We start from the raw sequence: 17,847 nt of genomic DNA on the forward strand, positions 1-17,847 counted from the left end.
TGAAAGTGTCTTTGTGCTGAGATTGAAATAATTTTGTATTCTGAATTCCTTTGGTTTCCAGGTCTGCCACCTCTGCCGACTAGAGGTGTGCATTTGGTTTATCCAAGCTTGGGGGGAAATGCCAAAAAAACCACCATACGGGTATTTTTCAGGTATTTTAAGCTGAATACAGATAGAGAATCTGATTTGGCTACTGACATAGTTGAGCCCGAATAAAAGCTGGTATTATTTGGCTGGGGGGGGGGCACAGCTTGGAGAAGGCATTTAAAGAGACTGCGGTTTCTTTAAATGCCTTCTGAGTTCACTAGCTGAGTTGCGCTGTGGCGGCGGTGTGCCTTGGAGAAGACATTTAAAGAGACCGTGGTCTCTTAAAATGCCTTCTGAGTTCACTTGCTGAGTCACGCTGCTGCTGTGGTGGCAGAGTTTGAAGAAGGCATTTAAAGAGGGTCTCTTGAAATGCCTTCTTCAAGTGGAGCAACAGTGAGTGAATTTAGAAGGCATTTAAAGAGGCTGTGGTCTCTTTAAATGCCTTCTGCCCATTGAAAGCAATGAAGGATGGGAGCACCCCCAGCCCAATCTTTTTAAAACTTGGGGAGGGGGTTTGAGGAGAGATACCAAGACCTATGTTGCAAATTTGGTGCCTTGACCTCATAAAAGAGCCCCAAATACCCCAGATCTCTATTATATCCTATGGGGATGATTCCCATAGGGTATAATGGAGCCAAATAAATCCAAGTTTCTTGAATATTTACCGGAATCATAATACCATACCGATTTTGGGATTCAGCAATATTGGGAAAGTGCACACTGCTACTGCCAACTGAAGATAATTTGCATTCAATTTGATTTGAATGTCACAAAGTCCAGAGCAAATAGAATTCTAAAATGCTGGAAGTGCAATCATATCACTTTTAAATACATATTGGCTAGCATAAAGATGTAAATTTCTGCAAAATTTGAAGCCATGCAAAAAATATTTTTTCCCTTTTTTGTTCAGAAAAAAAATAGAAATCTGGGAGATATATGCAATACTTACTGTTATATCAAACCTAAACTAATTTTAGTGCTTTAACATAAAATGCATCATTTATAACTTAGTATATAAAATTGCAATATTTGACATACTTATTGAATTTAGGTACAAATGCCTTACTTTTGTACAGGCAGAACTGCAAACGTAGCCAGTACTTGATAGAAAACTAGAAGGTGATACATGTGGTTGCACAGGGTGTACCTGAATTTTTTCTATCTGGGTTTTCTATCTAGCTCAGTTCTCAGTGAAACTTTAAGAGTTTTCTCTTAGGCTTTGGTGCAGTTTCTGTCCCACTTCCTTCTGTTCTTTTTTCCCCACAGCAAGTTAGGGTAGTAAATTGCTTTTTGCCCATGCTCTGGGAAAATGTGTCACAGTGGTTTGAGGGAAAGGTGAAAAGGTCAACAACCACAGATCAGGTCATATGGAAAACTAAAGGTATGCAACAGCTGAAAATCAATGAAAGGCCTGCATGCTCCCCTTATGAAGATTCGGTATCCTTTTAAGTGCACGAACACATCTTGGATTTAAGAGCTGTATATGGCTACAGCATGCCTACTTTGTCTTTAAAAGCATTTTACTCATTCCAAAAAAAGAAAATATTTCATACGAGCTTTTTCAGTATTCTTCAAAATTTCTAGTTTTTCCATTGGAAAAAAAAATGAAAAAAGGTGTTTGGAAAAATGGGGGAAATTGAGTTTTCTCCAAATTTTTGTGGCCCTCCCCCTGGGCCTTCACATCTCTAGGCCTGTATCTCTAGTCAATGCTTGGTATGTGCTTGGTTTGGAAGAATTACTAGCAACAGTTCCTTCCTAGCTGATGAGAGTCAACAAAGGAGAAATTTGACTAAGATGGTGCCTGGGATTATAGTCAAAGTAATAAAAAGCCTCAAATACCTTGCATTCAGATGACCCTGAATTTAAGATAAGCTTTTATAATATTATGCGCACAAATTATCACTGAATATACCATAACTTTCATGTGAATGTAAGATGTTCCCTTCTATTTTTTTTATGGCATGCCTGGGGGGAAAACGTAGTCTTGCATTTGAGTAAACACTTTATGTGTTTGGTCAGATCTTGATGTGGCTTCTCTAGGTTATTACTGCCCCACACATAAAGGTTCAAGGGAGAGTTACTGAGAGAAATACTTGTCTGCAGCTTCATGCAAACAATTAGGATGTTCTTGACTTTGTTTTCAGATGTAGTCCTAACACTGAGAGTGCACTTTTGATTTTTGATTTAACTTTGCCTAGGGATCAATGGATATCCAAAGTATTAGTTTCAATACTTACAATCATGAGGTAGTTGTAGTTGACATCATTGTGGGGCCAGATGGAGGCTTGTAAAACTGTTTGAATGATTTGTCTCATTCCTGGCAGGGAAGTTAAAAAAGGAGATGTTGTCATCCCTTTAGGATCTCCTATAAAAAGATTCCTTTCATCCCATTCCTCTGTAGTATCAATTACACCTGTGGCAGTTGGAGTGGTACATCTTGGGAACCAGAGTTCAGTGACAGCAATTTGCCTCAAGTCCTGCAGTCTTGGTGCTTACCCATTTCTGTCCAGTATGGGGGATTGTATGGAGCTGAACTGACCCAAAATGTATCTAGGCAAGGTAGAGTTAATACTGTATAAAGTCCTGTGATCTGGGAGAGGGTAGTGAACAAGGCATTAATTGTATATGCATACATATGCGTGTGTGTATATAACTCATCGCTTAGGTTTATAGTTTTGGGGTTTTCCTGGATTTATCACTGCACTTGAAATTTTAGGTTGCAGCAGTGTCCAGAAATGCATTTCAACTCTCCATATGGTGAGAATTTTATACTTTGTAACTTCAAAGGCAGAAGTTACTTCAAAGATAGAAGTTTAATATTGTGTGGAGCTGCACTAAAAGCTGTGTAGTTTCAACTGGTGGGGAATGTGGCTGCCCACATCCTTATTGAGTAGTTCAGTGAAAGCCTATCATGCCAGTGGTCTAGTATAATATGGATGCAGCTATTACACAAAGGCAGTACACTGGTCTGCCATTTAGGGATTCTGTACTTTCTAAAGGGAAAAAAATGTGAAATAATTGGCAATCATTTTTGTTTCATGTCTGACTCCCAGTTGCTTTGATTTCTAGGAGTTTTTTTGAGTTGCTGCTGTTCTTTGGAAAGGATGAGTTCTATGAAGATCCTTTAAAAGACATTTTGGGATCAATTCAGGTAATTTCAGTTACTGTGACTGGGAAACAGCATTGATTATTACCAGGGCTTTTTATCTGGAGTTCCAGAACCTCTTCAACAAAATTATTTTAAAAATGCTTAAAAGTTCATGAGTTTTCAGTATACACATTGAAACTTCATTTCCCTCTTGAGAGTTCTGGCTTCTCCCCCCTCCCCCAAAAGCTCTAATTATTACTATTATTTATGTGTTGGGAGGCAGTAAGTAATCTTCCTGGTTGGTTAATCCTGACCATAGTCTAGCATTATAGTGTAATTTTGCCGAGGTTAAGGCTAAATGAATAGGAGGCTGCTTCTTAGTCCTGAACCTGAGCTGCGCAAAGTTGGTGGTAAGAAGGTTTTGTTACTTCTCCTTGCCAGTGCTGTATAGGAGAATTTGGGGCGAGCAGTGGTGAATGTATGCCTCGTTGTACGAGTCACCTCTCTTTCCCACAAGGATTTTTGGTCATTTGCAGCTTAGAGTTTTTTGGGGAGGGCTTTTCTTCACATTATAATTCATACATCTCCCAGGACCATTAGGGCTGTATCATAAGGCACCCTTGCATGAATGGAAGGCACTTCTGCTTGTGCAAGGAGGGATCTGCATTGTTTGTGGATTTTTTGCTCAAGTTACAGTCTCCGTAAAATGTAGCTGCCACTGATGCTGACACCTTTTTTTTTTTAACGGTACAGGAGACTGTAGCAGACCAGATTAGCAGAAAGTATCTGTTTTTAAGTAGAGCTTTGTTCATAGATTTTTGGATCCCACTCTTAGCTTCCAAGTGATTAGAACTTTCAGTGACCCAATTGGGACGTGGGATATGGTTTGGGGGCACTTCCTGTCCTCCATGATCCTCCTAATCTTGTCCTCTCAGATGCTGTAAGTGATTAGGAGCTTGAGCAAGCAGCCTTTTTTCCCCACTACTTCAACAGTCCCTTAAGCCAGTACTTAATTGCCCTCAGTGCTCTGTGGCTTCTGGGCTGCGGTGAACATCTTTTGTGATTGTCAGCCTGTTTTCTTTTTATAGTCAAAATATCAACCAATTAAATGCTAGGTTGTAGCCTTTTGAAAAGTAATTATTTTTTTCTGTGTGGATGGGAATCTTCCAGAAATTCCTACTTTGTGGGTAGCCTCATTTCAGTGCTTTATTGAGAAGCACAGACTACTATTAGTGATTGATGATAGCACTCTGTCAGTGCATGTGCTACTCTGTAGAGTTTTGTAAGCAAAATGTAAACACTAAACAGACCCATTTATCTATGGAGCTCCTAAAAGTAAGATTGTTTGATGTTAACTGTGTATGATTAATGCTGAACCTCAGGGGTAGGAAACTTTTCAGTCTGGGGGACTGGACTGTGAGATCAGTGCTTCCTTTGTCATTGGCCATGCATACTGGCTATGGAGCTGTCCCTCCCCACAACTAAGGAAACTTTCCAGTGCTGCTGAAAGTGAAGTCTGCTAATCAATGATGGGGTGCTGAGAGTAGTGGTGGCCAGGCCACGAGCTCCTCTCCCCTATGGTAAGCACCTCTGTTAGGTGTGGTTAAATGGGAGTTTAAGAGTATCCTGACAAGGGCTAGATGTAGCACTCCAATTTCTAGTTGACTATTGGTCTCTGGGATATGACTTTGTAGATCTGGTTTCTAGTCACATTAGCGTATTAGATACTGTGTGTTTATTCACTAGAATAAAGCTTTTCTGTTTTGTAAAGCTGTTTAATATTATTTCTTTTATAGGAATGTCAGAACCTCTTAAATAGATATGGAAATGTTAACTTGGAGTTGGTGACCCGAATTATCAGAGATGGAGGACCTTGGGAAGATCCAGTATTACAAGCTATTCTTAAAGCAAAGCCGGTTTCTCAGGAGTTAGGTATTAATTCTTTGATGTAAATAATGGAAAGAGTACCACAGTTACTAGCTTTGTATCTTAACTTCTTATTTCCTGGAGCTTGACGTACATGTCACAGAAGAGTCTGCTTCTGATTTTAGATATAAGACAGCTGGCCATTCTGGTTGTAATGTATCTTGCAGTATCACTTCATTGGCTGTGGGCTGCTTTCTTGGTAGCTGAGGGATATCGCAGCACTCTGAATCTGCCAGCTTGAATCTTTCTTACATCTGAAGTTCCTTGGTGATGAGTGGCTGCATCGTTGATGAATAATTTCAAATGTGATTGATTAGCCCCACGGTGGGATCCTGTCACCTGTTTTGTTTTACATATAGACATGGCCCACTCAGGACTGTCATAGTTAAACGCAGCAGAACTATATTTGCCTTGCTCCACAGTCCTTTGCAATTTAATACTTACTAGGGAGAAATACCTTCAAATAGATCCAATTCAGAACAGTCAGATATTCTGAGAAGATAGAAGTGGCATTCAGGGAGGCGCAGCTAGTTTAAGGATTCTGTTACTCCTCAGCTTGGTGTAGTGGTTAGGAGCGCGGACTCTAATCTGGGAGAACCAGGTTTGATTCCCCATTCTTCCACATGCAGTTGCTGGTGTGACCTTGAGTCAGTTACATGTTGTTTCAGAGCTGTTCTCTCACAGGCAGTTCTCGAACGAACTTTCTCAGCCCCACCTACCTCACAGGGTGTCTGTTGTGGGGAGGGGAATGGAAAGGAGATTCTAAGCTGCTCTGAGACTCCTTTGGGTAGTAAAAGGTGGGATATAAATCTAATCTCCTCCTCTTCCTCCTCCTCCTCCTCTTCTTCATTTCCTGCATTTAATGGGATTCTTGATTGAAGTAACTTACTTGCTGTACCAGGCCACAAAATTGTACCCCGAGTGCCAGTGGACTTCCAAGGATGGTAGGTGGCAAAGTGGGGGTCTGCGGGCGTGAAGGGAAGAAAAAGATTGATGAAAATTTCCTCCTACTTTTCCCTGTAGAAGTGCCTTCTGCCCACAGAAAACATGGTTAGGATCTAAGTCATTAGAACTAGCCAACTGACTGCTTAGATGCGTGAAGGTGTTGAAATAAATATTCAGTCATTCCTGAAGACATCCCACTTTGCTCAGATTGAGGGAGGGAAAACAGTCAAAAAGTATGCCTATGCATGTCCCCACTGTGTGAACATATCTTCCCTCAGCTTTCAAGATTTTGCTTGTATAGGAGCTCTGAATAAAGCACAGCTGAGAACACAGAAATAACACTGTTTCTCTCTAGAGGACTTTTTATCAGACAGTTGCAACTGTGATGTTAACGTGGATTTCATGAGACTGTAATACTATTTTCTTTTAATGTTACTGTTTGGATTTGAGTATTGGCTTCTGGGGCAACTGGCATACTAGCTCTTGTTTTAGGTGGTCAGCCGTGTTGGTCTGAAGCAGTAGAACAAATTTAGAGTCCAGTGGCACCTTTAAGACCCACTAAGGTTTATTCAAGGTACAAGCTTTCATGTGCATGTATACTTTTTCAAGTACATTGGAATGGAAGATAAAGTTCAAACTTACAGATGGGCTGATTAACATGTAACATAATGAAGATGTTTTAAGATATACAAAGACAAAACTAAATAACAAGCTAAGGTTATACGGTCAACAGCTGTAAAACAATAAATAAGTCAAAATAAGACTGAGACTCTCCATTCACTCCTCTCAGGCATGGAGGTCACTTTTTTTTGAGGTGGGTGCAGTGTTATGTCAGCCAAACATTCCAATATTCCTTATATTACATTCAGTATTCTAATATACTATTCTGAAAAAGAAATACACTAAAATACAGAGGATGTATAGTCCCTCTGTATGAGAATACATATATGAGGAGTGAATGAGTTAGCATATGTAATGAGATAAGAAACCAATATCCCTGTTGAGTCCTGGGGAGGTTTTTGTTCCAAACGTTGTAATAACTTGTAATTCATCAATTTCCCTTTCCATTCTGTTCCTGAGGTTCCTTTGTAATAAAACAGCTACAGGAACTTCAGGAACAGAATGGAAAAGGAAACTGCTGAATTACAACTTGGAACAAAAACCTCCCCAGGACTCAACAGGGATATTGGTTTCTTATCTCATTACATATGCTAACTTATTCAGTCCTAACATATGTATTCTCATACAGAGGTACTATACATCTTCTGTATTTTAATGTATGTCTTTTTCAGAATAGTATATTAGAATACTGAACGTAATACAAAGAATATTGGAATGTTTGGCTGACATAACACTGCACCCACCTCAAAAAGAAAAAAAAATGCTGTTAAGTGACCTCCACGCCTGAGAGGAGTGAATGGAAAGTCTCAATCATATTTTGACAAATTTATTATTTTACAGCTGTTGACCTTATAACCCTAGCTTGTTATTTTGTTTTGTCTTCACATATTTTAAAACATCTTCATCATGTTACATGTTAATTTACTGTTCAGCCCGTCTTTTTTTTTAATTTAATTTGATTTGTATTCCGCCCTCCCTGCCCTCCCTTGTCTATAAGTTTGAACCTTACCTTCCATTCCAATGTATTTGAAAAAGTGTGCATGCACATGAAAGCTCATACCTTGAATAAAACTTTAGTTGGCCTTAAAGGTGCCACTGGAGTTTAGCTTTTGTTTTGAGAGCATTGGCTTGATTCTACTATCTGTTTACATTTCTTAGAAAAGTGGCCTTCTGTGGATAGATTTTTCCTAATTGCTTAATCTCCATTCAATTTAACAATTACTTCTCATGTTTATGTATAAATTAAATTTAAATCTTTAGTTTAAGATCTGTGTAATCTAATTTATTTCTGTCTTTTTCTTTACCAGTTAACCGTTACTTAAGTTCTGAAAATCCACTCTTCTTTGAATTGCGTGTCAGATATCTTATCGCCTGTGAACGCATCCCAGAGGCAATGTCTCTCATCAAATCTTGCATGAATCATCCTGAAATTAGCAAAAAACTATATTTCCATCAAGCATTTTTCATGTGTCTTTCTGTGTCATCACTGGAAGATCAGTTATTCCAAGAGGTACAATCTTCAGTAAATGTTTGCTTAGTAATGCTGCTTATCCTTTTGTGTTCATAAAGGAAAATTGTATACAACACCAAAATAGGACAATGAGTTGACAAATGAGTTGAGTTCAAACTCCCCCATCACAAGCGAAGGGCAGTACTGTTCATGCAAAAGGGAGGGACTTCTACTGACTCTCCCCCCCCCCATAACCTGTGTTGCATCTCATGCCATTCTCTAAACTAGGGCTGCCAACTCCTGGTTGGGAAATTCCTGGAGATTTTGGGGGTGGAGCCTGGGGAAGGCAAGGACCTCAGTGGGATATAATGTCATAGAGTGTAATCTCCAAAACAGCCCAGGGGAACTGATCTCTGTAGTCTGGAGATCAGATGCAATTCTGTGAGGTCTCCGGGCCCCACTTGGAGATTAGCAACCCTACTGTAAATACCCCTGACCTTTGGAAATGGGGGGGGGGGCCTGCAGCAGGAAGAATGTGGAAGGAAAGATAGTTCCACAAGTGGAGGTCAGCTTGCAGTTGTTTGTGGTCAACCCAATTACTGGAGATAATGTTTGAAGAGCACTGGAAGCTATTTTTCTTTAATGCTGCTATGGAACTAGCAGTGATCCAGGTTGATGATTATTTCTGACATATCAAGGGAAGAAAACTAGGTCCTATACTTACAAAAGTTAGGAGACCAGATTGTAAGCAGTTTCTGGTCAACTTCATTTTGCTCTTAAGAAAAACTTTTAGAAAGAAAATATTTTTGAATATAATAAGCCTTGCAGCGTATGAGTTTTCCTCTTTGAAGGGCTAAATGGGTAAAAGGTCATCTTTTACATGCAATTAAAATAAATGTTTAAAATGTAAGAAGAAATTTGTAACACTGCAGACTGGGGCAATATTACTCATTAGAAGTTAATGTGGCTGGTGATAATTTGCATGTTAGGCTCAGCTTGTTCTTGAAGCGCTATAGAAATCTTTCAAATTAGTTTGACCAAAGATCATACAGAGATAGAAAATGAATGTATATTTTATAGGCAGTGTTGACTCTATCAGTGTCTGAGCTTTCTAAAGATTACATGCATAACTACATATTGACTTCCTTGGAAATCTGTATAACATTAGAAGCCATGATCTTTCCCAGACATGTAGCAAATGAAGTACTTGAGTAACAGTGTTTACTACATAACAATAGTTACGTTTAACATAGGACAGTGCAAAAAATACAGATTTAAAATGAAGCTCAGCCTTGAGTTATGTTCAACTTGTTTGTTTCTGTCAGCTGTGCTTCTCTATATAAGTAACAATATTACAAAGCTTAATGTATTTGTCCTTTGTTATGGAGTGTGTGAGAAGCAAAGTACCCGTTTCCTCCCGAGAGTTAATGTGAATATTAGCAGGCCTATTCCAGCTTGCAGGTGTCACTCATTGGGCCTTCCTGCCTACATCTTCAAGGCCAGAGTGAAGAATGTGATAATTAGCTCTTCTTGAGAAACTGTGGCCCATGAGATTGGGGGGTGGGGAGAAGCAGGAGCAATGGCATAACCTTCTGCAAGAATGTGTTCTGAGTGGATTTGAACCATCACCTGGCACTAGATGGCACGAGACTATAATTGGGCTAGGAGCCAGAGAGAGACCATGCTTAACTTTCTGATTCTGGTGGACTGAAGCCTGGACCACGATATGCTTGGCTACGTAGAGAATGCTTAAGCCTCTGTCTCTGACTTTGAGACTTTAAGACTGTGCCATCTAATACAAGGTATTAATGTCTTAGAAAGTTGGCTTCCTTGTTTTTCTCTGTTGCATGGCTTTAAGAGTTTGTGTTGCCTAGAAATACAAAGTTTATTTGTTAAATTAAGTATTTAATAAACTATATATTCCTACCAGAATTTGATTTCTTGTGCATGCTAGCCCTGGGAACCCACGTGGGTCAGGTTTGGCCTCCTTGACAGTGTCCTTTGGCACACATATGCGTGGATAAAAATGGCTGTTTCAAAACTGTCAAGCAGTTTGCACAGTGTTCAAATATTCTTTATTTAGAAACTGTCTCATATTTTAAAACTTGTCATTGTAAACCGTTGTTTAGTACTTCCCATCCCCCTGAAGACAGCTTTCACATTTAACAAAAGTGTTCCTAATAACATCAGCTTAGCATTGAAATTATTTCTGTTTATATATTAAAGTGTTTTATTGTACTATTCCATAAACAACGATATTCAGTGTAGGCTAACAAAATTTAAAAATAATTATGTTCTGGGTTGGGTTAAAAACTTCTCAGAACTTTGCTTATGCATTAGCTTTTCCCTCAGCAACCTTTTCCCACTCTCTGTGCCCCCTCCCCTCCCCCAAAAGTTGCTCCTGAAGAGCAGATGCCCTAGGGACATTGGGGGGGAGCACTGTGGAAGGGGGAATTGAAAGGCACTCCTGCTTCTTGTGCAGACACAAGTTCTTTTCTGCTTGCACAAGAGGGAGTTTGATCCAGCCTCCATTTCTAAGGGAAATGTATTTGCACTTATTTGTCTTTTTCTTTCTCTCCCTGAGAAGCAAATGTGTTTTATTTGGTGGGACTTACTCCCAGGAAGGTGTTCTTCATATTACAGCCCTGGTTACTTAAGTTTATCTCATTTTGCTTTTACAGCATTTGCTAAAAACCGACTGTATGAATGGTGTTGAAATCATCTGCAACATTGCAAAAGAAGGGAAGACTGCCTTAGCCTTGTATCTTTGTGAGTCATTCCTTATTCCACATCTCCAGAAAGGAGATATGTATTGCATCTGGTAAGTGCCTTCTTTCTAGTGATACACCCTCTTAAGCAGATTGCAGGTTTTTATTACTACAAAGAATTCGTAGAATTGTAATTTTTTTCAACTGTAGTTAATGCTTTCTGATTTCTATCCTTTGGGTGTATTTCATTTTTCTTTCCTGTGCAGCTATCTGTTGACAATATCCCAGGGCGTAGGGGCATACTGCAGTGGTACTGATTGCAAAATCCATGGCTTTAGGCTTTAAAGTATTAGCCAGGGGTCTTTTGGGGCCGGAGCATGACAGAGCGCCGCTCCGGCAGCCCAGGAGCCCGTGCAAATGGTGGCGGCGGCAAGCCCCGCCCCCAGCTCCCCCTGCCGAAAGCGCTGCAGCTCAGGGGAGGCCCGGAGAGCCCCGCTGCCGACTCCCCCGGGCCTGCACAGAAGTGCTGTGGCTCAGGGGAGGACTGGAGAGCCCCGCGCAGAAGCGCTGCGGCTCAGGGAAGGCAGGAGAGCCCCAGAAAGGTGTTTTTATTATAATTAAAAGAAAAGAGTAAAATACACTCGGAGCACATGGGGAAGACACAAACTATCTAAGAGGAAAATAAGAGGGATTAGCGGGAACAGTGATTTGGGGAAGGCAGTATTTACAAAGTCCTGGAGGTCAAGGTCCATGGAAGACAATGAGAGAAATGGCCTGTATTTCCCAGAGAGAAGGAGGAAGCCCGCAAGTGAATGGGGGTGCGATGTTTAGCGCTGAGAGAACCCACACACATTCCATGGAGCAGAGCGTGTCCAGTTATAGGAAAAGGTAGCCCGGTGGTGGTATGACGTATGTCTCCCTAAAACAATACCATGATTAGTTTTTCAGGGGTAAAACAGTGTGTTGGGAGAGGCGTAATGGCTCTCGCCTGGATGGACAAAGACCTAGAGAAACTTGTGATGGGTGTGCCTGAGTGGTATTAATGTTCTCCTGATGAGATTGCTAAATGTAAACTAGAAGTGTGAAAGTGTTCTGATGACCCTTGACTGCAGGATGGGAGAGGCTGTTGGATATATAAATAGCCCATTAATTAAGGTGATCAAGCAAGGGGAAACAGGACCAGGAGTGGACAGGGTGAAGTCCAGGTGAGGGGAGGTGCTCTCAGGAAATCCATTATTGAGATTGAGTATCTCTTTTAGGGTGGGGAAGAGAGCTATTAACATGTCAGCTATCCTGAGTAACCTACCCAAAATATTTTCTCAGGCTTGTCTCTGGCTAGCGTCCATTCTATTTGTTTCGGCTCCATTTTGTTTCAACCTCTCAGGCCAGGCAGTACAGTACACACATGATTTTGGGGGTGATATTAAAGAAGGGTGTCTGGTGTCTAACTGCCCTTCTGTAGGAGGAGTCTGGCTAATAACGGGGGAGGGGAACTGGTTGAAATCACGCCTCTTCCTGCAAACACTCCCTGCTAGCTAAAGAGGGTAGCGGGCAGTTTTGCCCAATTCTGCCTCCTCACCGCAGCCACTTGCCCCTCAGTTCTTTTTGTCCATGTGGGTCCTCCAGCATTAGCTTTTTCAGGATCAAAAAGGAGCTAATGAGAGAACAGGAATTAAGGGAAGGTCTGGATCCACAAGTTTGTTGCTCTGGTGGTTGGTAGGATACAACCCAATAAATGACTGTAATTAATCAGGTTCGATTTTTTGAGGAGAATGTAGGAGAAATAGGACCAGTCGTGTCTTTCAACTATAACCATATTTTGTTGAACATATGTACTACTAAGGTTTCAGTAGGTACTGTCAAGAAAACATGCTTCCTATTAAGTTTATCTGCAACTTATGTAGAAAGCTTTATAGCTTTAGTAGATGCAAAACTCAGAAATTATACAGAATATTTTTTCTACCTGGATTTGCTATGCATTCACGTGGAATACTTAGGAATGCCTGACTTAAAAATTGTGTTTGTTTATTTATTATTTGTATTTATACCCCTCCCTCCCTGTGGGCAGGCTCAGGGCGGCTTACAGAGGTCGGTACAATGTACCTAGACAACATAAAACTTTAAAACATTTTTAAACAGCTTAAAACATTATTACATTTAAAGTGCTCACAATATTAATAATTCCTTAAAATTAGATGGCGTGCTCTAAGATATACCATCCAAGTTCTCAAATTTTGGTGTAACAAGTTACAGTCAGATGAGCGTTAATCAGATTGAGCTTTACAGTATGTTACAAGTTATTAACAAACATGCATTTCTGGTTGCATTACTAGCACTTATAAGTACAATTACAGTGTGTTTTGAAGTATAGTGTGTCTAAATCATACTAACAGGTTGTGTTCTGTCTATTTATAGGGAGCTGATCTTTATTTGGAGCAAACTACAACTTAAATCTAATCCATCAAAACAGGCATTTGTAGATCAGTGCTACCATCTTCTAAGAATAGCTACAAATATAAGAGTTATTTTCCCTTTCATGAAAGTTATTAAAGATGAAGTAAGTTATGGCGTATTTTTTATGTATTAGACATGTTCTTTGAAGTGTTTGCAAGTACTTGTTAAATTATCATTGCAACAGGAGAACAGATACATAACTTTTTAAACCACCATTTTGTACCAATGTGTTTTCTTAGATTGTAGAAGACTGATAAGATAAAATTAAGCCCACAAATGAAGTGCATAAAATATATGTATAAAAGGCAGGCAATAGTATATATATTTTATCTATCCAAATCAGTTCTAGTTATGCAAATCTGACATAGGAGTGGTACAATTCTAATGTTAACTGTGGCTAGAAATAACCATTGTTTTGTTATCCTAATCCTATCAAGTAAAGCTATGGTATTGCTTGCTGAATTAAGCCCTGCTTCCAGGGCATGTGCATAAAGAGACACAAGTAACACCTTCTTGCAGGCAGAGCCTGAAGAGGCAGGGGAAGTTTCCTTAAGCATTGATTGTCTAGCATGGGGATGAATTTTAATCATAATTAATGCAAACTGGCTTGCAAACCCACTCCAAACGATAGTTTTACATGCTGGTTTATTAACTGGAGTTTAGGTATTCAGATGTTTATCTTGACCCTAATTAATTAAAAACATTTGTACACCATCTTTCCACCCAGATAAGTCCACAAGGCAGGAAACATAATTTTTTTTAAAAAGTTTGAGAAATTAAACATACATTTAAAATTATGAAATAATTAAATTAAAAATATGTGAACAAACAACACCAGGATGGCCAAGTTAAATGTGATAGCTGCAGAGGACTATAAGATCATAACTGTTTTAAAAACATCTTTGAAGTCTGGGTGCATTTACTGCATCCAGTTACTACGTTTTCTGTATTATGTGTGTTTTCCAAGGTGATAACTGCATATTTAAAAATCTTTCCATTAGTACTTGTCCACATTGCCATATACATTTGCTTTAAAGAAAGCTTAATAGAATACATGAATTGTAACAGAGGCACCCTCTTAATATGATTCTTCATTGTATCTCTAGCTTGTGCATCTCATCACAGTAGACAACAGTTCCCCTGGTGGTGTGTTATCATGGAAGTATAAAGGAGAAGCACATTTTCACATGCTTCCTTAATTTACTATTGGTGAGGAATTTAGGGCTTGATCCAAAAGTTGTTTTCCATCAGTGTAAAGCACTTCCAACAACTGAAGGGGGGCTTTTTGCTGATTTCCCTCCTCCTTCTGCATAGCCCCCCTTAAGTCCTCTGTTCATGAAGAGTAGCATTTCAGGATACTTTGTGGGTACAGTGGGAAGACAGGGCAGGAAACGTCTATTAATGAAGCTCTTCTGGTGGCACTTTGGGTCCAAGTCATTGTCTGGTAGATGTAAATGGGTTGTGCCAAAGATCCCAGATTTTTAGAGAAAAAGTTGAAGGCTGTGTCATTCAATATATTCATCTACCAGTTAAAAAATTATATAAAGAGTATGCCAATGCATAAGTATCTTATTCACACTGGGAAGCTGGTTAGCAGAATTGTGAACTTCAAGATTATGTGTGACTGTGACTACTGACAAAACAGTGCTTGAGTATATAATGAAGAATTGAAAAGGGCACCCTGTAGCTTGTAGATGAAACTGAACTTAGAACCTGGTTTTGCATGTTGAATGTGCAGAGTACTGCAACATGCTCTACATGTGGCTGACTTTGCAATCTCAGAGCTTCTGTTTATGCAAATGCAGTAGCAAGACTTTTATACAGGGTCAACCACTTGAGACATTTAATACAGGTGTTCCATCACCTGTACTGATTACTATTTGCTTGTAAGCCCTTTATGGCCGAGGATCATTATGCTTATCAAACCACATCTCCCTGTATACTCCGGTGCATCGTGTTTACTACATAGTTACTAAAATACTGCGATTTAAAATTCTTAAATACTGCAATTTAAACGTGCATCGTGTTTACTACATAGTTACTAAGTCTTAAATACTGCAATTTAAAATTCTTAAATACTGCAATTTAAAATTGTGTTCTTTCAAGTTTTACTCCACATTTTTTTTTAGAATGAAATGTCTGCATGTTGTAAATGTAAGTCAACTTTTAGAGTAATGGGCTTTTATTCTTTCTCACAGGTTGGCAAGGATGGTTTGCAGATTTGTGTTGAAATATGTGGAAGTGCTCTCCAGCTGGATCTCCGTGATGACCCAAAAGTGAAATGTCTAATATACAAAACTATTTCTCACTTTTTGCCAAATGATTTGGAGATTGTCAGAATATGTGCTCTTTCCATCTTTTTTCTTGAGCGCACCTTCGAGTCCTATTACACTGTTGAACATTTGTATAAGCATGCAGATGAAGAATACAATGAACAAATCAGTTCTGTTCAGAACCGTGTCCGTTTTGAGTTGCTTCCAATTTTGAAAAAGGGTTTGTTTTTTGATCCTGAGTTCTGGAATTTCTTGATGATCAAGCAGAACTGTTTAGCACTGCTAAAGGACAAAGCATCAGTTGACTTAAATAAAAGTACACGGGAACATTCTCCTTCTAGTACACAGAAGCAGCCACGTCGAGCATTGCGTAGTGATCATTCTTGTCTAGCAGATGTAAGCAATGGAGAACTAGGCCATGAAGATCTTCCTGGAGCACATGGTAATTCCAGAAAGAACCACATAGCTCTTGGATCACCTAAAATTGATCACAATGTACCTAGGCACCTCTGTGTGCTATGCAATAGGGAATTTCTTGGGGGTCATATTGTGAGGCATGCACAGGCTCACCAGAAAAAGGGCAGTTTTTCATGTGTAATGTGCCGCAGAAAATTCAGGCAAAAAGGAGTAATGCTTAAGCACTTAAAGAATCATATCAAGAAGATAACAAGACATCAGCTCGCTTTTCCATGTCACGATCAAAAATCTTCTGATGTCAATGAAGTAAACTGCTCTGGAGCAGATGTTCCTCTCGAAAATGGGAACTTGGAGAACTCTAAAGATAACAAAATGGAAGTTATCATTCCAAGTACTGATCAGGAGCCACAGAATGCTGAATTCCCATTGGCTGTGACTGAAAATCATGTTAGCAACCAGGATACCATTATTGAAAATGGTAGTTGTGATAGCCATTCAAATAACACTCCTGAGCCAGAAACTACAGAAGGATTGCCAGAAAGTGATGCCACCTTGAGTAAGGAGTTCCCCATACTTCATAGAATAAATGGTATAGTATGCCCTCAAAATGACCTGAACATTATGGACCAGGCAGGCAACTTCAAGTGTCCTGCAAGTGGCTGCATTAGAGTCTTTAAAAAGATTCAGTTTCTGAATAAGCATGCACGAAAAGCTCATCCCACTGATCTGAAAGTGCAAGAGCATATAATGAAGTCAAATAAAGGAAAATGCCGCTTTTGTCAGAGAAAATTTTTAGATTGCCAACATTTTATCGATCACCTAAAGCAACATGTATATCCAAATGTACATTTTTGTTTACATTTTAATTGTAATCAAAGATTTAAGCTGTCCACTGAGCTTGCAGAGCACACAAAAAGTCACAGTGAGTTTAAAGCTCAGTGTAATTTTGCAGAGTGCTGTGAGCTTTTTGAGGACCTTTCATTGCTGTTTGAGCATGAAGCTCAACATTATTCACACAAAATGGATCAGTCTGAAGAAGTCAATGAAAATAATTCTTCAGATATTGTTTTGGAATCCCAGAGCAGCATCCGAGAAAAAGCAATGAGCAGTAATGAAAAAGAGGCTACAGTAGACTTGCCAGTTCCAACTTGGAAATCAAGGAAAGATTCTACAGAACCAAAGACCTACATCCAGAGTGAGAAAAAAGTAAATAGTCTAACACAGAATGGGAATGAACATGTATGTGATGATACTGCTACAGTTGTGAACTTGATAGACCAAAAGATACCTGCGATAGAGCCAAATTCTGAGGACTGTAAAGATAGTAACCAATTAGTCAATGGGCATAGTGAACTGGAACAGGCTCCTTCAGAGAGTGCTTTGGAAAAAGTGACTGACAACACAAGGACAGAAAATGAGTCCATTCTGCCAGTTTTACAGAACTGTAATGATATTCTACCAAACAGTATTGCAACAGTCTCTCAGTCACCTTCCAAACCAAATCAGATAACAGAAAACACTTCATATGGCTTGATTTTAACAAAACCTTATGTTAGACCGTTGCCTCCAAGTTACCTTGATGAACGGTACATTAGCATGCCAAAACGTAGAAAAACTTTGATGGACAAAGTAGATGCTCATTTAGAACAAGATAAAACTTGTAGCAAGTCAGAGAGGTTACGATGCAGCAAATGCCTGACCACCTACTGTAACTCGGAAGCACTTCAGCTTCACCTTGCACAAAAGAAGTGTCAGACACTCTTTGGATTCGATTCAGATGATGAAAGTAAGTCTTACAGTGCTGCTGCTGTCTTATGTGTAGTTCTGGCCATTGAAAAAGAGACCCCAAATTTCCCTTTTTGATATAAAGGTTTTCTT

General features: G+C 39.5%; 1 protein-coding gene across 1 annotated transcript in view; it reads left to right on the forward strand.

Moving 5' to 3' along the window:
- The window catches only part of LOC107105915 (zinc finger protein 654-like), a 35,145-nt gene that overhangs the window by 14,814 nt on the left and 2,484 nt on the right, over nucleotides 1-17,847 (forward strand). The window contains exons 3-8 of the mRNA XM_015405963.1: nucleotides 3,157-3,238; nucleotides 4,972-5,107; nucleotides 7,975-8,177; nucleotides 10,799-10,938; nucleotides 13,241-13,382; nucleotides 15,478-17,755. Of these exons, the coding sequence (XP_015261449.1) occupies nucleotides 3,157-3,238; nucleotides 4,972-5,107; nucleotides 7,975-8,177; nucleotides 10,799-10,938; nucleotides 13,241-13,382; nucleotides 15,478-17,755 (2,981 nt within the window). The remainder of the gene's footprint in view (nucleotides 1-3,156; nucleotides 3,239-4,971; nucleotides 5,108-7,974; nucleotides 8,178-10,798; nucleotides 10,939-13,240; nucleotides 13,383-15,477; nucleotides 17,756-17,847) is intronic.

The sequence above is a fragment of the Gekko japonicus genome, unplaced genomic scaffold, assembly GCF_001447785.1.
Source record: "Gekko japonicus isolate JY-2015 unplaced genomic scaffold, Gekko_japonicus_V1.1 scaffold365, whole genome shotgun sequence".
Taxonomy (NCBI): domain Eukaryota; kingdom Metazoa; phylum Chordata; class Lepidosauria; order Squamata; family Gekkonidae; genus Gekko; species Gekko japonicus.